The sequence below is a fragment of the Globicephala melas genome, chromosome 9 (genome assembly GCF_963455315.2).
Source record: "Globicephala melas chromosome 9, mGloMel1.2, whole genome shotgun sequence".
Taxonomy (NCBI): Eukaryota; Metazoa; Chordata; class Mammalia; order Artiodactyla; family Delphinidae; genus Globicephala; species Globicephala melas.
In genome coordinates this window covers 3,081,633-3,105,541 of record NC_083322.1, presented here as the reverse complement: position 1 = coordinate 3,105,541, position 23,909 = coordinate 3,081,633, and the positions used below count along the sequence as shown (strand labels likewise).

Genomic DNA, 23,909 nt, shown 5'->3' with positions numbered 1-23,909 from the left:
CATTGTAGTTTTGATTTGCATTTCTCTAACGATTAATGATGTTGAGCATTCTTTCATGTGTTTGTTGGCAGTCTGTATATCTTCTTTGGAGAAATGTCTATTCAGGTCTTCTGCCCACTTTTGGATTGGCTTGTTTGTTTTTTTGATATTGAGCTACGTGAGTTGCTTGTATGTTTTGGAGATTAATCCTTTGTCAGTTGCTTCATTTGCAAATATTTTCTTCCATTCTGAGGGTTGTCTTTTCACCTTGTTTATGGTTTCCTTTGCTGTGCAAAAGCTTTTAAGTTTCATTAGGTCCCATTTGTTTATTTTTGTTTCCATTTCTCTAGGAGGTGGGTCAAAAAGGATCTTGCTGTGATTTATGTCATAGAGTGTTCTGCCTATGTTTTCTGCTAAGAGTTTCATGGTGTCTGGCCTTACATTTAGGTCTTTAATCCATTTTGAGTTTATTTTAGTGTATGGTGTTAGAGAGTGTTCTAATTTCATTCTTTTACATGTAGCTGTCCAGTTTTCCCAGCACCACTTATTGAAGAGGCTGTCTTTTCTCCACTGTATATTCTTGCCTCCTTTATCAAAGATAAGGTGACCATATGTGCATGGTTTTATCTCTGGGCTTTCTATCCTGTTCCATTGATCTATATCTCTGTTTTTGTGCCAGTACCATACTGTCTTGATTACTGTAGCTTTGTAGTATAGTCTGAAGTCAGGGACCCTGTTTCCTCCAGCTCCGTTTTTTTTTTTTCCTCAAGATTGCTTTGGCTATTCGGGGTCTTTTGTGTTTCCATACAAATTGTGAAATTTTTTATTCTAGTTATGTTAAAAATGCCAGTGGTAGTTTGATAGGGATCACATTGAATCTGTAGATTGCTTTGAGTAGTAGAGTCATTTTCACAATGTTGATTCTTCCAATCCAAGAACATGGTATATCTCTCAATCTATTTGTATCATCTTTAATTTCTTTCATCAGTGTCTTAAAATTTTCTGCATACAGGTCTTTTGTTTCCTAAGGTAGGTTTATTCCTAGATATTTTATTTTGTTGCAGTGATAAATGGGAGTGTTTTCTTAATTTCACTTACAGATTTTTCATCATTAGTGTATAAGAATGCAAGAGATTTCTGTATCCTGCTACTTTACCAAATTCATTGATTAGCTCCAGTAGTTTTCTGATAGCGTCTTTAGGATTCTCTATGTATAGTATCATGTCATCTGCAAACAGTGACAGCTTTACTTCTTCTTTTCCAATTTGGATTCCTTTTATTTCTTTTTCTTCTCTGATTGCTGTGGCTAAAACTTCCAAAACTATGTTGAATAAGAGTGGTGAGAGTGGACAACCTTGTCTTATTCCTGATCTTAGTGGAAATGGTTTCAGTTTTTCACCATTGAAGATGATGTTGGCTATGGCTTTGTCATATATGGCCTTTATTATGTTGAGGAAAGTTCCCTCTATGCCTCCTTTCTGGAGGGTTTTTATCATAAATGGGTGTTGAATTTTGTCGAAAGCTTTCTCTGCATCTATTGAGATGATCATATGGTTTTTCTCCTTCGATTTGTTAATATGGTGTATCATGTTGATTGATTTGCATATATTGAAGAATCCTTGCATTCCTGGGATAAACTCTTGATCATACTGTATGATCCTTTTAATGTGCTGTTGGATTCTGTTTGCTAGTATTTTGTTGAGGATTTTTGCATCTATGTTCATCAGTTATATTGGCCTGTAGTTTTCTTTCTTTGTGACATCTTTGCAGGTTCTGGTATCAGAGTGATGGTGGCCTCGTAGAATGAGTTTGGGAGTGTTCCTCCCTCTGCTATATTTTGGAAGAGTTTGAGAAGGATAGGCGTTAGCCCTTCTCTAAATGTTTGATAGAATTTGCCTGTGAAGCCATCTGGTCCTGGGCTTTTGTTTGTTGGAAGATTTTTAATCACAGTTTCAATTTCAGTGCTTGTGATTGGTCTCTTCATATTTTCTATTTCTTCCTGATTCAGTCTTGGAAGGTTGTGCATTTCTAAGAATTTGTCCATTTCTTGCAGGTTGTCCATTTTATTGGCATAGAGTTGCTTGTAGTAATCTCTCATGATCCTTTGTATTTCTGCAGTGTCAGTTGTTACTTCTCCTTTTTCGTTTCTAATTCTATTGATTTGAGTCTTCTCCCTTTTTTCTTGATAAGTCTGGCTAATGGTTTATCAATTTTGTTTATCTTAAGAACCAGCTTTTAGTTACGTTGATCTTTGCTATCATTTCTTTCATTTCTTTTTCATTTATTTCTGATCTGATATTTATGATTTCTTTCCTTCTGCTAACTTAAATTCTTATATAAACCTTTCTGTTTTCATGTAAACCATTGTGCTGTAAGGCTGTCCATCACTTGTAGACCTACTGATTGTTACACCAGTAAAAAGTCTATACTGTATCATTAGCAACTTTTGGTATAAATCCCCTCTCATTAATCTTCCTTTTAAAACCATCTTGGCCATTTTTGAACATTTGTCCTTATATGTGAACTGTAGAATTATTTTATTAGATGCTCCCCTCTCAGAAAAGAAGCCCATTGATCTTTCTGTTAGAATTAAATTCATTCCTTTAAAAAATATTAAGTATTTACCACATGTGAGGCATTAGGCAAGGTGCTGAAGAAATAGAAAGGAATGAAGTGGGTTCAGTCTCTACCCGCATGAAGCTTAAATCTAATCAATTCAGGTCTCCCCAAACTGATGATTATTTTGAAAGTTTCTCATGTGTAGTTTCCTGTTCCAGACATGCAGCATGTTTGTATTCCCATATCTTAAATGTTCTCTTTGTTTCATCATTTGTGATGGGTGCTACCTTTGTTTTTGTTTGTTTGTTTTTTGTTTTAAGAAAGAATCTTTTTTTTAATTTATTTAAATTTTATTTTTTTGGCTGTGTTGGGTCTTCGTTGCTGTGCATGGGCTTTCTCTAGTTGTGGCGAGTGGGGGCTACTCTTCGTTGCAGTGCACGGGCTTCTCATTGCGGTGGCTTCTCTTGTTGCAGGGCACGGGCTCTAGGCGCATGGGCTTCAGTAGTTGTGGCACGCAGGCTCAGTAGTTGTGGCCTGCAGGCTCTAGAGCGCAGGCTCAGTAGCTGTGGCACATGGGCTTAGTTGTACCGCGGCATGTCAGATCTTCCTGGACCAGGGCTCGAACCTGTGTCCCCTGCCTTTGCAGGTGGATTCTTAACCACTATGCCACTAGGGAAGTCTGCTACCTTTGTTTTTAATCTTCCTTAAAAGATTTACCCGATGTTGATAATTCTATGAAATATTCACCTAATATTTATTTTATTTTATATTATTTTTATCACTTAATAATTACTTTTCATATTTGCATTCAAATTCATAATCAAATTGATAGTAGTTTAGGACTGGCTATGGATGAATTGGTTTTAGAGATCATCTTCTTACATGTTAAGCTTTTAATTTTGAGCCTTTAATTTTGAATTGTTTTTAATTTTTTGAATTTTTGAATTGGTATATCCAAGTAGAAGATATGCTTTAAACAAGAAGATATTGGTTGTTAAAAACACATTGAGGTATTAAATACCATTAGACCCAGAACAGCAGAGAAATCTGAGATCAGCATAAATTTGTGTCGTCTCTCAAAACTTATTTGCTTATAACTGGATTGTTGTGGCATTTCTTTTTTCATAGATCTCTAAGAGTCTATCAGAATGTTTTCAGGTGTTTTGTTAGTTTCCCTGGAGTATGAAAACCCTTTAATCTGCATATTCACGTCTTAGCTGCGTAGGCATCTTTCACGGTGTCTTTGGTGACTGCCTCTCTTCCCATCACTCTGGTTCTTCCGTGAGGAGCACTTAACGTTCTCAGATGTGAGGACCATCTGCCATCCTCCGTCTTCCTCTGGGACCCCTTCCTCTGCCTTCTGGGGGAGCTTCCCAAGTTTTCCTTGATTTCTCTGGATCACATTTCTGTAATTTTCAATTTCAGTTTTGTTAGCCCCCTCATCTCACCTCTCTGATCTCATCCTATATTTTTACAGTCATGTCCTTCTGCATTTCTAGTATGATTTCCCCTTCTCGTCTGTATTGTTTGTCTGACCTTCCTAGTTCCCCACCTCAGAAAGGAGAGGTCCACCACACCTGATATTTGGCGACAGACAAGATGTGAAGGTTACGTTCGGCTCCTCTCCCTGAGCCTCCGGCGCTGGTTGAATCCTTCTCGGGTGGATTCGGGAAGACGCAGTCTGACCCATATCTATCTGGGTGCCTCTGCTGGGCTGAGTTGAGATTTTTCTCTGACTTCTTGGAATCTTTTTTTTTTTTTGACATTCTAAGTCAATTAGTGTCCATGGCAAACTATGATGTTGTTAACCCCGAGGTAGTGAAGGTCTGGCTCCCCAGATTTCTGGCTTTGCCAGCCCAGTGTTTCCGAGGATCAGACAAAGGGGAAGAGAAAAACCGTTTCCTCCTGCTGCCCACTGGCTGCTTCATACGGTGAAGCCAACTCGGGCAACCAGACTTCATCCACCTCCAACTGCGTTACAGCCAGAGGCTTTCAACGTTCATTTTTAGTGACGTTATGACTTTTCACCTTTCTGTGTATTTATAGGCACATTTAACGCAAAGTTCGTAAAGGCTGACTCCGATCTGCTAACCAGACGTGAGTGTGCTTGGCGCCTGCATGTGTCTGTGGAGTCTACACTCGACGTGACCGTGTGGCGTGTGGGGCCGCCAGACAGACCCTTCCCCAGACAGTCAGCGGTAACGTGACGCAGGCCTGGCCCGGGCCCTCCCCACGGGCCTTAGAGTCAGAGTCTAACAGCTTTGCAGTTAGGGAAGATGGAAAATGTGTTAGGAACCAGGAGACCTTCCCTTACTCCAGTCAAGGCTTTCTGCTTAGGGAAAGCTACGTTAAGGGAGTCCCTGTTTTATTTTCCTTTCCATTAACATATGGTGTGGCTACGAAGCCGTACGTTGCAGAAGAATGTCATTCCATCCAAAGCATCGCTTCTTTGTGAGGGTCTACACCTCATCACCGAAGAGCTGCGGGTGCACCTTTAAAATCAGCTTATTCTTGGCAATGCTTTATCTTTGCAGGCAGACTTGATTACTTAAAATAACCAAAACTTGTTTGGCACCAAGTTTAGTCATTGATGCCACTCACAGAATTAGGAAATATTGATTAAAAACGAGATGTTGCTGTACAGGTAATGAGACCTGTATGGCTGTGACGTTCTGAAGGCAGGTCAGGTGAGAGGTTCCCAAGGTGTTTGATGAAGGGTAATGCGATCGGAAGCAAAGGTCCTGAAGCACCACTTATTCTCGGAGAGGTTATTGTGTCATCTTTACAGAGTCCTTAATGATTTTTATTGTTTCAAGAGTTTTAAAAAAATATTTCTCATTATATTTCATCACCATAAAAGTCTCTAAAGGTGCCATCCAAATTTTGTGAACTTCCTGCTCCACAGATGAAGGAACTGAGGATTCAAGTTCTATACAGTATTAGTTGTAGAAGCAAAGCTCTCCCAGTCTCTGCAGGAAGCTGCATCCCACCCCTTCGTCCAGGTGACAGTCCACACCCTGGCCAAGGTTCCACTGAACTAGGCAGAGTGGGTCCACATTTAACCGTCCTAATTTGCAGTACAATTATTTTTTTCCTCTGTAAATCATGTCCCATATTACAAATTAGGAAAGTAAAAAAAGAGAGAGAGCGAGGCTCTAGCACTCACTTTAACTGGGCACGTGGTTGCGTTTCTAGGAAGTAGGGAACCTCTAGAAGGTAGCGAGCCTCTGCAGGGTGACGGTCCTGACTCTCTCCAGCCCCATGAAGCGGGTTTGCCACTGCATCTCCCTGTTTTCTGGCGGCAGCTTGAAACATGAATGCTAAAGTGGTTAGTTGGCCACACGACTTCGTTGATGCCGCCAGCCCAGCCCCACCCCCAGGCCAGCCTCACAGCTCAGTGATGCTCTTGTGTGATTCGCTCCAAAGGTATCACTCAGGAGTTTCTTACCAGAAAGAGAAGGTTTGCATTCATCTTTTTATTTCCAGTTACAATGGTTCTCATATCGAGTTAGGACATGGAAACACTGAGAATAGTGTGTAATCACTGACTGTCTCTTTCTGGACCAAACTCTAGTCCAGCTCCTCTGAATCCTCTCCACAAACAGGCCTTGACATTCACATTTCCAGGTGTGTTTGCATCACCCACTTGCAGCCAGGATCCTCCAACCCTCAATGTCTGATCACCTTTCTCAGCCCCACCTCCCCCAGAGGTTGTCTGGCCACCTGGCCTGCCTTCAGCAAGAGAAAGTTTGGCCAGAAGCCCCTTTATCCCTGATGTTTCCTCTTAGTAACTGTCCATCCACTGGCCCCCACCTGCTCCTTGGCAGGAAGTTTACACTTTCCTTCTTGTATTTGGAGTTGAGCCCCATCCCCCTCACACCACAAAGCCTCGTTGTTTGTGGCCCTCATACCGATCGCAGTAGCACTGAACGCAGTCAGCCTCACCTTTTAACCATGTCAGAATAATTTCTTCTTTCATATTTGGCCTAAATGAAGATTATGCAAAAGAACACCATAAAAATGAGAAGAAATATTTCCGGCAAATGGAAACAAGATTAGGGACTCCCCTAATTATCAGTAGTATGAAGGCCACAGAAAAAAACAGTCATCCTGGGAGATCTGACTTTGCCTTCCTTGATTTCATCCAGATGGGATATATTTAAGTGCAGCCTGTCTCCATAACCTCATATCACACCTGGACGGGAACGTCTGCGTCAAACGGATCCAAAAACGGGAGTTAACTCGGGTCCATCCACCAGGCCCTTCGGTGCCAGGCCCTCTTCAGTGTCTGTCTGACAGGGCATAGAGCCCATCTATGACTTAACTAAAAATTAAAAGTGTTACATGTGCAGCATGGGCTGGGCACAGACCGGACATGTCTCATGTCTGCAGACATGCAGGCGATGGTCCCATCCCGTCGTTAGAGACGTGGCTCCAGTCCTCCCGGCGGTGAAGCGGCAATAGCAAAGCAGGAGCCACAGAAGCCGCTACAAGGCCGTATTATTTCCAGAGCAGGAGCCGTGAGAGGACAGGGTGGGATCCCGTAAACATGCAGGCCCAGGGTCCCCGGAGCAGATGGTAAGAACAGGAACAGCTGGAGTTCAGAAAATCACAGAAATCGAGGAGGTGGAAAAGCGTAAGCGCTGGACTGCGCTGAACGACTCTCCACCACGTGCTCACCGAATTCATGGAGCCTGTGTCTCGCGCTCCAGGGCCTGTCCGCCCTACCCTCCCCGCCCCACGGCTCAGAGGCCTCCACCACCATGTGCGCCAGGTGCTCTTGACTTTGTTTAAATTAACAACAACTGTGATTAACAGGCAGATTCGAGAAACGGGCGCCACGGCGATTTAATCCCCTGGTTAGCTGAAGCCTATCTGAAAGCGCCTGGTTATTTAGACTCTTCTGTTGGCAGTAATTACTGAACGTGCTGGTTCTCCTTCCAGCTGGCCCGGCATCATCCAGTGAACGTGCTGCATCTTAGCGATAAAGGATCTTGTCAGACATAAAGCCATCAGTCTGAACACGAGATCTCATTACAGAGAGTCGGGGCAGGCGGTGAGGCATGTGTTCTCGGGCCTCTAGAAAGAACGGTCTCGGAATTCACCTGAGGATATTATTTTTGTGCACTTATTTTCCTGTCATTTCCTTCTAACTCTTAAGTGTACATTTTTTCCTAAAAATTCCGTTCTTGGAGGGCTCTGGGTAATTCAATTAAGGACTGGGAGCCCCAGTATCCTCCCCGCCCACACCCCCGCCACCGCCGGCTACACTGTGGGGTGTTCAGGTTTGGATGAAAGCAAGTGCGTGACGTCTAGGGTGTCACATCAAGTCCACCGGGCGCCCAGAGCCGCAAACCAGTTTCCCTAGTTAGCTCGAGAATGCCCCTGGGAACTTAGGGAAAGGAACACTGAGGCTTCCGCGGCTCGGCCCGCGGGGAGGGGAAGGGGGAGTTACAGGTTAACCCTCCCCGAGGGGCCCCCTTCTCGAAGCCCTTCCTGGCTCTTGCTCTGTCGGCCTCTCAAGAGCCGTCCTCACCGCTTCCAGCCACGTGGAGTTGGGGTCTGGCTGGACCGTGACGAGAAAGCCAGGTCAGTGGGCAGCGATGCCCAGCGTGACTTACAACACCCGAGGGGCAGAAGCACAGGCCAGCCCCAGGGGACAGGTCGGACGGCTGGGTGTTGGCCCGGTGCAGGGGCGCACAGCTCTTGGGGGGCAGCTGGGAGAGAAGCACACCCCCGCCAGCTTATCCCAGCACCGGTTCCTGCTGGGCCTCCCCTGGGGGCTCATCAGCAGTGCACTCTCCTGAGACCCCCCGTCTCAGAGCCCCACGCGCCCCACGTTGGCCCAGTGTCCAGGTTGGGCCGGTGTCTCTGGTCCCCGAGGGCCCTGCATCACCGCCCACCATGCATCTCGTGCTTTCAGGGAGCACTACATCACCATGGTCAAGTGGGCCACCAGCACCAAGGTCGCCGTGAACTGGCTGAGCCGGGCGCAGAACGTGTCCATCCTCACCCTCTGCGATGCCACCACCGGGGTCTGCACCAAGGTATGGGGGAGGGGCTGACTGGACGGCGGGGAGCATCCCCCGGCATCACGCTCATCTCTGAGCCACACACGCACTCAGCTCCTGCTGGTCCAGGTGCAGCCTGCATGTGGGTCTCTGTTTGGGTGTCACCTTGTGGATGAATTGAGGACTGCTGCAGACTCGGGGTGATCCTCTCAGCCCCCAGCACACAGAGCTCTCACTTCCCTTTATCCTTGCCCACAGCTACTTCACACAGGGGCTGCTTCTCATTTTCCAGTTGACGTTTAGAGAGGGGAGGGGTCCGGCCTGAGGCCCCAGGACCCGGCACTGCAACCTGGCCTGGCCATTTCAGCCTCTCTGTCCCTCACTGACCAGAGCCAGCTGGTACCCTGGACGGTCGGCACCATGTCTGAAAGTCGCCGGTGAGGCCAGTGTGTTCCTAGGGCCTCAGGCTGACTTAGTGGGTGGTTACAGGGGGCGAAGGGAGGGGAGACAAGGAGGAACGCAAATCTAAAGAGAGGCTTGGCGACCCTGCGAAGCAAGGGACCCACGGCTGTCGCAGCCCCTCAGGCGGCCTGGCCCTGGCCCAAGGGCTGCGTCCTCCACAATCCCTGAGCCCCAAGGGCCAGGGCTCCTCGTGTTGGGTAAAGAAACATCCATTAAAACCAGTTAATAAACCCAGGCAGTTCTCTCAGAAACTCCTTTTTGGCCCTAAATGTTTATTTCCCAACTGAGGAGGAGAAAGACTTGCAGAGCAGCTGTGTTGTGACCTCGGGGCCCCCGACAGCAGCTCTGACCCCGTGGCCCAATGACAATCTTGAGGGGAGTCGCAGTGAGCTGTCGCTGAGACCAGTGTCCTCAGTGGGCCAGTAATTTACTTGATTTTTAATACAATTGAGAGCAGATTCCAGGTTATTCTGATGGGCTTCTTGAGGGGAAGGAAGGAAAGAGTGGACTCACAGCTGGGAAGCTGGGAATGGCTCGTAACCCAGGTCTTCTGGCATCTGGACCCCCGGTCTTGTGAGGGTCAGCAGTGAAACTCCAGCCTGCCTGTGGTTAGAGTCCACAGGTAAAGAACAGACCTGCCCCAGGCACAGGTCCACGGCCCATGCGGCTGAATAGCTATTCCTGGTGGTTTGGTTGGTGTGTTTGGTCTCCCATTATATGTCTTTCCACACAGTTCTCTGAGATTTATTTTTCATATGCTTTTTAAGTCCTTTTAATGTTTTGGTCTGCCAGGATTGTTGTGAACTGGAAATTTGACACATGTACACACAGACACCCACGCACATGCACACATACACGCACACATGCACGCATGCACGCAAATTCCTAAAATAATGCAGCACCTGAGATTTGCCTTTAAATGGGCACATGCCACTAGATGGTCATTGGCGACCATCTAGTGGACGCGTGTGTGGTCATCGGTGACCGTCTGACGGGCATGTGTCTGGTCAGGGGTGACCACCAAATGGTAGAAATGCACCACCTTCCAAAGGATTCACACCCCCCGTGGATTTGTCCTCGTTGCTGGGAGAGTGACATTTTCCTGTTCGGGGAACACTCGTGCTCAGCTCTGAGCCACGTCATGAGACAAGGCAGAGCGGGGCTGGCCCCCTTCCTGAGCTTGTGCAGCTGCCATGGAGGGGAATCCAATTGTTTCTACACTGCTGGTCACAGACACAATATGTGTGAAAACTCCTTTCTCTAATGCTCTTATTTCGTTTCAGAAACACGAGGATGAAAGTGAAGCCTGGCTCCACAGACAGGTAACTATTCCGCATGCAAATCCCACGCTGTCCGCCTACACCAGCCACCAGGTCCTTTCCCAGTGTTTACAACACGGCTTCTCACGTTAAATCCTACAGGAAGCCCCAGGTAGACACGCACGTGCACGCGTGCGCACGCACACACACACGCGCGTGAGAGAGGCTCTTGGGGGCAGCAGAGCCACTCAGCCCACCTGGCTTCCCTGAGGCCCCAGCACTGCTGGAGAACTGTGGCCTCCATGTAAGAGGGCTGGAAAATACCTGCTCTTGAGAACGTGCAGTGTTCAGTGAGATCTCAGTTCTCAGTTAGGTGATGTCCCTTTGGTGCGTTGAAAGGATGAGTCCAAACAAATTGCCTAGATTTAACCTACTTCAGTCAAAGAAAATGGAACGGGGCTGACGTTCCTGTTTTTCTCGGCATGGGTCGTGGATGCCTCCTTTGAGGTGGATTCCGTACGGTTCAGCTTGAGTCTTCCTGGGGACCTGACTTTAGAGCCTCCCCTGAATTTCCCGTGCCCGCCTCGGATAAGAGATGCACGTGAAACAGGCTTGAGGAACTGGAGGGACTCAAAGGAGACATGCAGTGCTCACCCTGACAGAAAAATTAAACCCACACAAGAAATGAAACTCTGGACTCTGGTCTTTTCTTTCTTTAATTATTTTTTTCTCATTCCACGCCCTGAGGTTAGAAAGCACAGGTGGAGGGTTTGCAAGCTCACTTCCTTCTTATCCTACCGAATGGGATGAAAATCGTCTGAAAATTCTGTGGGAAAAATCTAATCGGGTTTGAGTCTCAGAATGATGGTGGAGAGGGCACAGGTGTGTTTCTTTATTGATGGGACAGATTCCGTTTATGGGAAGGAAGTGAAGCTGGACAATGCGACTGTTACCAGTGGCTCTCCAAGAACATTCTAGAAACTCTGTGTGCACCTCTGTTACCTGTGGAATCAGCAATCTGGCCCAGCCTCCCATCAGTTATCTCAGGGGTGGTTCCCTCATCAATGGGCGTGATTGCTTTTAACTATGTCCTTCTCCTGCTCTGTGCCGGCCTGACACAAAAGAGGGGCCCACTGTGGCCACTTTGGTTTTCCTGTGTCCAAGTTTGGATGCCAAGTCCATGCTGAGAAGTATCCAGAATCAGATTGTGCTTGGGCGTCTTAAAGTATTCGTTGAGGAGTTCCACTGGGAAGTTCTTGAATGCCACCTGGACCAATGATATAAGCACAAGTATCAGAAGTAATATTATGACGTTCCTCTTATAGTCACACAAAATGCCAAAGACATTGAGATGCAAGAGTCAGAAAAAAAATCCATTATATACGTAGTCATCTGTTCAACTAATACATACGGATTGAACCAGGCGCCATGCTAGGCTTCGTGGATTTCAAAAACAAGAATCCACCACTTCCCCAGAGCGCATGTCAGCCACCTTATGGTGGAACCGTGTTCCACGGTGTGGACATACGACAGTTCATTCGTCCGTTGATAACATTCGGGTTGTTTCTGCCTTTTGGTGTTGTGAGTAGTCCTGCCAAGAACACAGTGCTGAGTGAAAGGGGGCCACCCGCCGTGTGACTCCACTTAGGAGAGATGCCCAGGTCAACAGAAGTCATACAAGCAGGAGGCTGTTTGCTGGCGGCAGGGGCTGGGAATCTGGGGTGGGGAGTAACAGCGTAATGGAGTCTGGGCTCGACTGGGGGTGGTGGAAGTGGTTTGGAACTGGACAGAGCTGGTGGTTGCACGACATTGTGAGTGTGCTCGATGCCATGAAGGGCTCAGTTGTATTAACATGTTTTTGTTTGTGTCATGCTCGACTTTTTAAGAAATGAATCCGCTAGAGCAGCTCTCAAAGATGTCTTGGTGTAGAAAGGGAGAGAGCTGCACGGATCCCCAAGTGTGGAATGTGGGCGGAGTCCTAGACTGCGTCCCCAGGGCGTGTGGAAGGGCCGTCACAGGGCTGGGAGTGGGCATGCATGGGGCCCAGAGGCCGGCTGCGGGACTGGGCCTCAAGCCACGTGCGGTCTGTGTCTGAGTTGGAGGAGGGAGGATGGACTTACCAAAGCAGCCAGCGGTTTGTTTCTCATGGGGCAGAGGGCTGTGGGAAAGCCAGGGTCAGAGGGTCCCCTCCTGCCCCTGCCTTCCTGTCCGGCTCTCACTGGGCCTCGAGCTGTCGTCCTCGTAAGCTCTGCGGACAGGACACAGAGACACCGCCGTGGGCAAGACTGTTGTGTATTTTCAGAGCACACATCCTGTCACCCACCTAAGAAACCAGCCAAGCACCAGATAGGCAGCCTGGATTTGGGAAACCAGGTCGTTCCAAACAAAATCAAGTGAGCACTTAAAAACCAGCAGAAAGTAAAAGTATAATTCTTACACTTTCAATATGTAAACTTTAAAGCACTTATTAGGCAACAGCTAACATTTTTAAAACAGCCTTTGAAAAATCCATAGTCCAGCCAGTGGCCCAGGGTGCCAGCCACCCCCAAGGCGGGCACAGGACCCCACGGAGCCCCACCTCGCCGAGCACCGCTCAGCCCGTGTCTCCATCTGTTCCTTCAGCGCCGTGGTCAGTAGGAAACCCAGTTTCAAACAGTTTCTCATGACGTTCCTTTTGAAGAGATTTTTCACAAAGGAATCTGTGGACCCTCTTTTTCAAAAATAAGCTGTCTTGTTCCTGCATCCTTCACGACCCTGCGAGGTCCTGGGGGGCGAGTTAGGAATTTATTTAAGGCCAACCTGCCATCTGCCGCCGGGGAAGCTGCTGGCAGCCACTTCACGCACGTCATCAGGGGCCACAGGGCTCACCCCCGCTGCCCAGGGCCGCATCAGAGGAGGAGAGGACTGGGGTCTGGACGGTTCTGCTGACCCTGGGGAGACCCAGGGCGCAAAGATCATGGGGTCTTCTGAGTGCTCGTTGCCAGGGGAACGGGAGTGGGCGAGGGCATCCTGGGGCTATGGTCTGAGCCTCTGTTCCTGCCCCCCGTCTTTTCCTCCCGTCTCCTTCCTAGGCCTCAGCGTGAACCCCTCAAAGATCCCCCACGAGCCCACAAAAAGAAGGTGAAGACCCACTAAGTTCCCTCTCCTCTGGGAATACTCTGGAGAAATAGGCAGCCCCTCCCCCCCACACACACACCATCACTGCTGCTGTGACCTTCAAAGTCGGTCCTGGGGCAGGTCCACTAGGGGCCCTGCAGGCCCGAGGCCATTTGGGGTGGAACCCAGGACCCATCTTTGTGTTTGAAGAGTTACTCCTGCAGGTCAATTTCTGACACTCTTTCTTCTTTAACCAGAATTTTGGTTTTGTGATTTCAAAATTCAGGCAGGGAGGTTGACCGGATGAATGTATCTGAACCATAGAAAGAATGGGCAGAAAGTCTACAAACAGCTCACAGAAAGCCTTTCACCAATAAAAAGGACTCGTTCTTCATAGATCTGCTCAACTGGAGGTGGAGAAACCAGGCAGGGCCTGGTACGATAAATGCCCTGTTACCCAGAGGGCTAGAAACGCTTCTCCTCAAATCCAGGAAAGTCAGAACCAGGATTAAAATCCAGGTCTCCTAGTCAAAAGTCATTGTACTTTTTCACTAAATATACATTTACTACATGAGAAACCAAGTCTCAGAGAGGTTCAAAGGCTGGTCCTTCACCTGCCGGCTGTGGAATGTTCCCAGGATCAATGTAAAGATGGCGTTGCAATGCCTGAGTCCTTCTCAGTGCAAAAGCAATGTTTCAGGCCTGAATTAATTATTTATTACATTTACTCATAGTATTTTTCTCTGCCAAAAGTACAGACGTTTCCCCAGAAAACGGAAGCAGTATTGCGGTATCCATCCTGAAGTTGGCAAATAAAAGTACAATTAAAAAGCCAGATTTACTGCTGATTTTTCCATTTCCTCTATTTTTAAATACCATACTTCCAGCACTAAATAGAAAAATAAATATTTGCAGATTAAAGGTTTCATTTTACTGCAGATATTCATGAAGATTAAATGTCACTTTAATCACACGTTGGTTTATTTCTCTGGGCGTATCATATTTGCATGTATTCATTCACTGCAGGGAAATGAGTTTTCCTCGTGCCAGCTGGGGTTTATTTACCATTTGTTCTCATTCACGTCAGCGTGGAGCTCCTTGAATCAGAAAATGTGTATCGTAGCCACAACTAATGGGTGTTCACGGATGGAAACTTTCAAGCTGGAGCTTCCTAGAGGCTGAGACGCCAATCCCTCTTGCCTGTTAAGGCGACAGCCAACCCACAGGGGGTGGCTGGGGGCTGAGTGGTGCTTCTCAGCTTGGGGGGTGAGGGCCAGGCCAAGATGCAGCAACATATGCTACAGGCGCTGGCTGTGAACGCAGCCTGGAATTCTCCCCCAGGGAACACTGGGGACGCTGACTTTGTTTCCAGGGAACAGTGGCAGTAGGTCCAAGCAGACACGTGCCATCTAGTAAGTGCCCGTGTGGAACTTCCTTCTCGTTAGAAGCCGCGTGATACGCGCAGTGAGTCCCTGGGAATAGCGTGTGCTCTCACCTCCGTCGTAGAACGTGCAGAATCTGTCCTTGTCTGCTGGGGGTTTCTTTCTTTCTTTTCTCTTGTCTCCTTGGTGGGCTATTCAGTATGAGGTGGATTTTATTAAATAAAAGAACAAAAGACAGGATGGAAAGACTAGAATTCATTTTTAGGCAAAATCAGGTTTGTGATTGTTCAGAATTACTATAGATAGTAAACACCCCTGGTGATATAAATGAACTTATTTACAAAACAGAAATAGACTCACAGACATAGAAAACAAACTTATGGTTACCAGAGGAGATAGCGGGGTTGGGGGGGAGATAAATTAGGGGTTTGGGATTAATATACACACACTACTATGTATAAAATAAATAAACAACAAGGATCTGCTGTATAGCACAGGGAACTGTCTTGTAATAACCTATGATGGAAGAGAATCTGAAAAAATATATATATAACTGAATCACTTTACTGTACGCCTGAAGCTAACACAACATTGTAAATCAACTATGTTTCAGTTTTTAAAAATGGTTTAAAAAAAAATGCCCCTGGAGAATTTTGCAGGGGCCACAGGTAAGCGGGGAGCCCAGCCCTGCACTTTTTTAGTGCTGAGTTCCTGTTTGGCTTGGTGAGCTGGGTGTCCTGTGAACCAGGGGACGCCTGTGTGTCCGCCTCTGCTTAGGCAGTTGCCTCTGAATTCCTCTGAATTTCTCATTATTTTCTTAGGAAACTGGAGGCTTGACTCGTGATTCCCAAGGAGAGAAGAGGCCCCACACAGCCTTTAGCCTTTCAACTGCATCTCTCATTGGCAATTACATGGAAAGTGTATCTCAAAATGTAGTTTATCCTGGTTCAACCCCTTCAAAACAGTCTGTAGACTTAATCGATGGCTTTCGTCCGCAGAATGAAGAGCCAGTGTTCTCCAAGGACGGCCGGAAGTTCTTCTTTGTCCGAGCGATCCCGCAGGGGGGGCAGGGGAAGTTCTACCACATCATGGTGTCCTCCTCCCAGGTAAGCTCCCTAGTTTCCTGCTCTGCTGGGGGATGCCCTGGGGGCCTTCCCCCCGCCTCAGGGGAGCTAAGTGCTCCCTGGGGGAAGCCGGGCCCTGAAACTGGAAGGCGGGTCCCCACGTGGGGACGGACGGGGCCTTCATGAGCCAGCCGTCCTGACTGGGCAGGGGTGGCGTTCGTGACTCCTGTAATGCTCAAAAATACGAATGACACTTCTGACGATATCAGAGGACACTGGGTGCATTGCTGGGTCTGAGCACAGGACACGTGTGTGTAGACCGCTTTGTCAGTCCGCCCGCATTGGCCTTTCCTCCCTCTTCTGGGTCCTGGGGGCCGGGCACAGTGTCCTCGTGGCCCCAGGGCATCCCACCTCCACGGTCAGCCAGATACACTGCCGTTCCCTATGCTGCAGCCACAGGATAAGAGCAGAGCATCGCTGAGCAGGAATGTGGGAGCTGAATATAGGTGCGTTTGGAAAGAGCAGACAGCCTGGCGAATGCCACCTCCTGCAGAGCGGGCACCCCTGCCCCCTCCCCACGGGGTGGGACCCCGGAGCTGCACTCAGGGAACCCTGCCCTTAGGAGGAAGGTGAGGGGCTGCGGGCCTCCCATCAGCACTGCCCTCGGCCTCAGTCAGTGGGGCTTCCATGTTGAAGCAGAGTCTAAGGAGATCAGGGCATGTGAATAAAATTTTATTTTTAAAAAAGTTATCAAAAATATTCTGTGGATATAAAGTAGAAGATTTATATTCATGACATGCCCCAGAAGGCGATCTCCAAAGCAAAGTTCCAAGAGCGCCCCACACGGAGCAGCTTTGGTAGAACAGGAACGGAAGCTCGGCTGTGGCTCCAGGACAGGGACCACTTTGACTCAGAGACTCAGATACGGATGTTTTCGTTTTCAAGCCACTTACTGCATGGCTTCCAGAACGTCTGCAGACAGGCTGACATTCAGCTCTTACTCCTAAGGCCTGGGCGCTGTGGCCCCAGATTCCTGGCTTCTCATTTGGGATCACTTCAGTCAAGACTTAAAATGCTGGGGTGTTCCCTTCAGCGCATCTCGGATTCACCCCTGTGACCAGCATGGGCTGAGGACCCGTTAGTCATCCAGCAGGGGCAGGGGCCCCCCCTCCGGGGGGCCCCTCCCCAGGAGCCCCTCGGCCCCCACTGCCCTCCGGAACCCCGGGCAGCCCACTTCTCCTGCCTGGTCCTGCCCGCACAGGCTCTCCCTTCTCCCGAGGCCATTTCTGGGGTCCCCGTGCCCCAGTGTGAGCCTCGGGCCCCGTGCCTGATTTAACAGCATTCGCGTTGCACCCATGCCCGGGGCACCCGCCCTTGGAACAGCCGGCCTGTGGCTCATGCCTCAGCATCTCACAGCCCGTTCCTGTTGGGATGGTCACGTCTTTCTCCTTCTGTTGTGATGTGTTGCCATAACTGTTCTGCTCTGGGAGGCACGTAGGGAGAGACAGTGTGTGCAAACGCACAGCACGCAGTAAACGGTCTCAGGCCGTCCTTGTGAAGAACGGGAGAGAATGACGAAGACCCAGGGGGGCTTTTTCCTCCCTCCCTCCCTCATCCCTCCCTCCCTTCCTTCTTTCCTGCCTTCCCTTCCTCCCATCCTTTCTTTATTCTTTCTCTGTTTCCTTGCCATGTCTCATCCACTCCTCCATATTTCTCTTTCCTCCCTCCTCGTCCCCCTGTGATACTGACCTGCTGATCAGATTTACAGGTGGTGAAGGAACAGTGTCAGCAGCGTGTGAAGCACTGACGCTTAAGACACGGAGCTCACGGTGGGAGTGGCTGCTGGTCTGGGTGCTGGTTGATCGCAGGGCAGCCGCGGGCGCTGCCCCTCCAGGCAGGCACTCAGAGAAGGGGCGGGGCTGCGGCCCGAGGGTGGTCAGCCTGTGTCCGAGGGCCCCGGGCCGAGACGCGAGGCTAGGCCCAGCCCCCCCCCCCCACCCGGTGTCCCATCTGTGTTCCAGCCTAACAGCAGCAACGACAACATCCAGTCCATCACCTCCGGGGACTGGGACGTGACCAAGATCCTGGCCTACGACGAGACACGGAGTAAGATGTGAGTGCGCGTGCGGGGCCGCCTCTCTGTGTTCTCCTCCCCTCATACGGTGCTCAGCACTCTCCCTCTTGGGCAGCACCCCGAGGCCCTAGTTTCTTCACGAAAGTGCGCCCTCAGATTCCCGCCCGACCACCCCACGTCCCACGTCTCGAGGTCCCCGTGAGGACGTCGGGCCTGCAGCCAGTCCTGTGGCTGAGACGGTGGCTGTGCGGGGTGGCTGAGCCTTTGCTGGTTCCGGGCGGGACCCAAGGGCGCTGTGAGCCCAGTGCGTCATGAGCCTGGCCTCGTTCAGGACAGCCGCTCCTGTCCTGGTGCAGGTTCACTGCTTTCCCCGCTTCTCAGAGAAGTAGGGCCAAGGCTGAAAGAGGTCAGGTGCCTTCCTCCAGGCTGTGTGGTCAGCGGCAGGAAGAGCTAGGGTTCAGCTCAGGCAGTGGGGGAGTCCCCGCGGGAGTCAGGGTTCCCACGCAGGGGTCCCGGGCGGGCACGGGCCGCCCAGTCACGGGATCAGCCTTTGCGTCCAGCGTGGAGCTGGCCCCGGGCGGGAACGTTCTCTCTGTGGACCCTGAGCAGTGCATCCTCGGGGAGGTCTGCGGAGGCCGAGCCTGGCGCGCAGAAACACACCTGCCCCGCAGCCAGCTAACTGCCGTGCGCCTGCTGGTCTTTGCAGCTACTTCCTCAGCACGGAGGACCTGCCGAGGAGACGCCAGCTGTACAGGTGCGTCCCCCGACCCCCGCGCACGGCGGTCTCCCGCCAGAGGCTTCGCGTTGCAGAGTCACACGGTCAGCAGTACACGGGGGGCGGCAGAGAGAGGCGCCAGCACGCGTGGCGCAGGCAGGGGAGAAACAACCAAAGGTGCTGGGGCCCCCGCGTTGGAGGCCTTGTCGTCGTTTTCTGCTTTTGCCAGACTGAGTCTCTCCCTCGGGAGACGTCTGACAGCCTTTCCTTTCACCTTAGTCGAAGCTGAACTTGGAAGGATCACTCTTGGCCGGGGTTTCACAGGAGAGAACTGGGGTTTGGGAATGTACGGGTGGACTGGGGTGGGGTCGGCCCTACTGCCCTGGCCTCCTCCACGTGGGCGCTGGCTGAGTTCCGCAGTCTCGAAGGGGGTGGAGCAGGGCTGGTCTCTGCATCCTGCAGAGGACAAGGTGTTCTCCAGGGTCCGTCCGCCTTCAGCATAAACCGTGGCCTGCCCCCCGCCCCAGTTCCCGTTCTCACCAGGGAGAACTCGTGCTTCTGAAGTGGGGTTCTCCCGAGGAGCCTTCTGCCAGTAAAGCGGAGGAGGGCGTGAGGCACTGTCACCTCCACCGCTTTGCTCTCCAGACGGGAAGGAGGGGGCAGCTGGTTCCTGCCCCACGCACGAGGGCCACCTAAGAGGACGCTACTGCGTTGTGGCCCTCGTGGCCTGGACGGAGCCGATGCCAGGCTCCCCTCCCTCACCGCCGGGAGTCGGGGAAGCCCCATCGGGTGCATGGCCGCCCTCCCGTCCACCAGCCCCTGTGCTGACAGTAAGGGCTGCACTAGGGAGAGAGGCACTGCCTTTCGGAGGCAGAGGAAACCGGCAAATCCACGCCGTCACAGGTCTGCTCCTCTCTGTGGACGGCTCATCTCTGCTTGTCTACCAGGATAATCCCACCAGTCCCATCACCAAATTAGCCAAGGAGATGGAGGCTGGCCGCCTGCACTTCCTCTGACCTGTCCTGTCTCCCGTGAAGCGTCTTCACTCTTGTAGACCGCTTTCACGTTAGCAGCCTTCCCACGCCACACACTCAGACCTGGACTTCTTCCAGGTTTATTGGAAGATGCCTCGGTATCTTATAGCTTCTGGAAACACGTTAGGCCTTCTTGACGTGAAACTGTGCTTGACCAGAGCGGTCCTGGGTGACACCTGAAGGGGTGAGAAGCGCCCCTGGCACCTCCTCACTGGCCGTGGCAGCGGCCGGAGCCCCCCACCGCTGCTGTTTCTGGAGCCCCTGCCCTGTCCTGTCCCGGCGGCAGGTGCTCTGAGGGGAGTGAAAGATCCAGAACACGTAGCTTTTGTTCCTAAAGTGCTAGTCGCCTGGTCAGAGGGATGAGGCACTAGAAATAATACCCCACACCCGACACTCCCATCAGGACACGCCTGGGCCTGCGTGACTCCCAGGAAGCAGCCATGCTGAGCGCTCCCGGCGGGTTGGGGGTGGGCAGCCCTTAGGACGGCCCCGTGGGAGGGTGACAGCAGAGCCAGCACTCGAGGTGTGCCAGCAGGGAGACAGGTGGGAGGATGGTCCCCAGATGACCGCGCGGGAGAGAAGCCAGCGTGCTGGGCGCGGGGGCTGGAGCCGAGGGTCTCGCCCCTGGTGACAGCCCGCCCGCTCCCTGTCCCTGCAGCGCCAACACGGTGGGCAGCTTCAACAGGCAGTGCCTGTCCTGCGACCTGGTGGACAACTGCGCCTACTTCAGCGCCTCTTTCAGCCCCAGCGCCGACTTCTTCCTGCTCAAGTGCGAAGGTGAGTTCTGCCACCGAGTGACACCTCTTTCTAAGGCACCCCTGGGACCCGGCAGGAGCTCCGCGATCCCGGGACAGGTGGGGCCGCCTAGCGGGGGACGTCGGCGCTCGCAGGAGCAGCCTTCCTGCATCACCTCTGCCAGGTGTGTCACTGGTATTTTACATCTTATAAAGGGCTGCAGCTTACCAGAGTGCTTTCTACATGCTGTGCTGGTTAACCCCAAAGTTCACCTACATTTTCCTTAAAAAAATGTGTATCTTACACGTTGATGGACATAGGCCATCTGTAAAGGTGGTGAAACAATTTCAGAAATTCTTCAGCATATGTAAGGATTGAGATGATATAAAAGAAAATTCAGACAGGAAAAAATTCTTTTCCTACCACCGAATTCATGGATGATTTATTCCAAACTTTAGAAAGTTCTTAATCACAGCAGTCAGCATATACAAAATAGTAGACCAAGTCCCATCATGGACACAAAGAAATACCTTTGCATCCTGTCCTCATGTCTTGAAAAGATAGGAGCCCACGGAAAGGTGAGAAATAATAAATTGGTTGTAGCGAAATACATCTCAGAGAAGAGCTTGATCTACTGAGATAATCTCCAGGCGTGAGAGTACACCGGGCAGAGACAGGCCAACACCGGAACGATTGAAGAATCTTTATCAGACTGCCTTTGATAGCCTTTGATAGCCACTCAGTAGCTCGGGACCTCAGCCTCTTTTTATCAGCGTTGTCATCCAAACTCTCAGCCCCTCCTCACCAAGCTCAGTCGCAGACATTCTCCTAGGATAATGTGATGGGAGAGAATTGTGTGGGGGGGGTCGGGGCGGTTCTGAATGCAGCAGTAGCGCCCAGTCCCCTTGAAGCTCATCTTACCAGACTCCTCCTTTCCCAGCAAGACCTGTTACCCCAGGGCACGACCTTCATGATACTACACGTTGGGGAAGTGCAGAGGTGTATAGAGCTCAGAGATTGGGAACTGTGGGGAGCAGACCCGCTAGGGGAAAGAGACAGCAGCCTGACAGGAGCTGCCGGGTCAGAAATCTGAAGTCTTACCCGTCGAAGGAGGAGGTGGCTTTACAGTGCAGAAGGTCGTGATGAGATGCCGAAGGGGAAATTGAAGTCAATCTAAAGAAGAACTTTAGAACGTCCTAGAAAGAATGGTTGGGTGGGAAAGGTGACAGAACCTCCCTCAAGGAAGGTCTCTAAACAAGGGCAGACATCACGTACCAGAAATAGGTTTAAATACGAGGCAGAGAGTAAGCTGGGGGCCTCAAGGTCCGTGTTGTAACTGGCCGAGGTGGTCACGATTTGGATCTCGTTCTTGGGTTCTTACTAACGTTCACTAGTATTTGCTCCATCGTCATCTTTCACAGAACCCAGCCTCTTATCTATCAACAGATTCTTTCTCTGCTTCCCTTAGCTCCTGCTAAGCTCTGCAGGGTCTTCTCACTCCAGAGTTTAGTGGGAATGGCCTCGTTCTGAGGACGGCAGCCTTCTGTTGTCCAGTTTCCACAGACTCTAGCCCAGGGTTGAAGTTGAAAGGTTCTTCCAGGACATCTGTGGCCCTGGGTTCAGGCAGGGAAGCTCCCACGTCCGTGCGGTGGATGTAAAAATGGCGCCCGTGTTGGGAGGCCACTTGGACAGTGTGCGTGGAGATCACTGAACGGTCGCTCATGTGCAGATATCCCATCCTGCAAGCGTTCCATCCTGGGGGAGGTAACATTTCTTTCTCTGTTTGTGTCCCAGCCAGTCTGAGGACATTTTCTCTTTATAAAGCTGCTTGTATTGTGTGGTCTCGGATATTTTGTGTGAAGAGATAGGTCCTCAGTTGTCACTGTGAAGGAAAACAGAAGCAGAGGACACGTACGGCCACATCCCAGGTCACAGACATGACTCAGCCCCTGAGACCACCGTGATCTCAGCTTCAGAAGGATGGGGCGCCCCTCCCCACAAATGCCTGGGTCCACCAGTAACGGAACAGATTCATGGAATTTGCAGGATAGGAGACCTCAGAGACCATCTGATCTGATCTCCATCCCCTGCTCCATTTTATTAAGAAACTTAACTCTTAATTGATCATGGAGTTGCCACCTCAGGATTTTCTGAATCATTTAAAACCTATTTAAAGATTTAGCCTAGGGCTTCCCTGGTGGCGCAGTGGTTGAGAGTCCACCTGTTGTTGCAGGGGACACGGGTTCGTGCCCCGGTCCGGGAAGATCCCATGTGCCGTGGAGCGGCTGGGCCCGTGGGCCATGGCTGCTGAGCCTGCGCGTCCGCAGCCTGTGCTCCGCAACGGGAGGGGCCCCAGCAGGGAGAGGCCCGCGTACCACAAAAAAAAAAAAAAAAAAAAAAGATTTAGCCTGTTGCCTCTTAAGATAAACATAAACTAGCCCTCTTTCCTACAAAACTGCTTTTTAAAATTTTTTCTATTAGTAACCTATTTTCTGGCTAATGTAACTTGTATGCCCAAATCAACCTTTCCCCTAAAACCTAATCAAAACCTGATTTTTAAAAAGGGATTTTCTAAAAAGACGTAAATTTACAAAGACCGCAGAATGGATGAGGTGACTGAAGCAGCCAACTTTACGGTTTACGGCTGCGGCCTGGACACAGTTACAGCAGTAAGTGCCTTAGCACACCCTGAATTCAAATCCTGCTCCTGCGGTGAGAGCTGAGCGGACACCCAGTTCACACCGTAGGCACTGGGGGGAACAGCCGCTGGGGATGCGAGGGTGGGTTTAATGACATTTCAAAGAAGTGATTACACACCCGGTTGGATTGCTTGGGGTGTTTTGTTGGTGAAGAAGCCTTGAGGAAAGCTTCAGATAAAGGTGTGGGTAGGGTCAGAATGTGAAACGCAGCCCAGAGGGGCAAAAGTGCAAGTGAGAAGAGAAGTGAGAAACGGCAGAGGTCGTCGTGTGGAGGGGTCTTTGCAGCCTGCGAATCGCGGTCACTTCGTGGATGCATGCATGTAAGAGGCCGATTTACGATCCAAAAAGAATTTTATTTTCCCACATTTCTCAGTAGATGTAAATGTAGACCCCAGTGTGTAGCTCACAGCAACGTTTATTAAACTCCATGTCCCCTCCTGTTTATTGCTCTCACGTCCCAAAGCTGCTCTGAGACTGTTGAAAGCCTTGGACCACCGTTTCACTTTTCCTCCTCCTGCAGAACTTTATCGTGGGTATTAACCTGGCCTCTCAGATGCAACCAGAATAACAGCAACAACAAGAATCCGTCCTTTTTAGGCTGAGGGAAAATGTAGGGGCAACTGGACGATTCTCTGTGGTCAGTTAGGGAAAGGAAAATCTGTGAGTGCTCCCGCACTCAAAATTGTTTGGCCTGTCATGAAGGGAACTACAGATATTCGGCTTGGGCAGAGATTATGGTCAAAGGATTTAATAACTAGGGCAAGGTGGACCCCAACCAGCTGAAACAGAGGCCCAATCAGAGCAGACGCAGGCCCACAGCACATCAGGACATAAGGGCTA

At 50.3% G+C, this 23,909-nt stretch overlaps 1 protein-coding gene across 5 annotated transcripts in view; it reads left to right on the top strand.

Annotated features, from left to right (window-relative positions):
- DPP6 (dipeptidyl peptidase like 6) overlaps positions 1-23,909 on the top strand; it is a 1,029,560-nt gene that overhangs the window by 921,858 nt on the left and 83,793 nt on the right. For all 5 annotated transcript variants that reach the window (XM_060305069.2, XM_060305068.1, XM_060305071.1 and 2 more), the window contains exons 11-16: positions 8,462-8,585; positions 10,295-10,333; positions 15,747-15,854; positions 17,834-17,925; positions 18,593-18,640; positions 20,294-20,412. In XM_060305069.2, the coding sequence (XP_060161052.1) occupies positions 8,462-8,585; positions 10,295-10,333; positions 15,747-15,854; positions 17,834-17,925; positions 18,593-18,640; positions 20,294-20,412 (530 nt within the window). The remainder of the gene's footprint in view (positions 1-8,461; positions 8,586-10,294; positions 10,334-15,746; positions 15,855-17,833; positions 17,926-18,592; positions 18,641-20,293; positions 20,413-23,909) is intronic.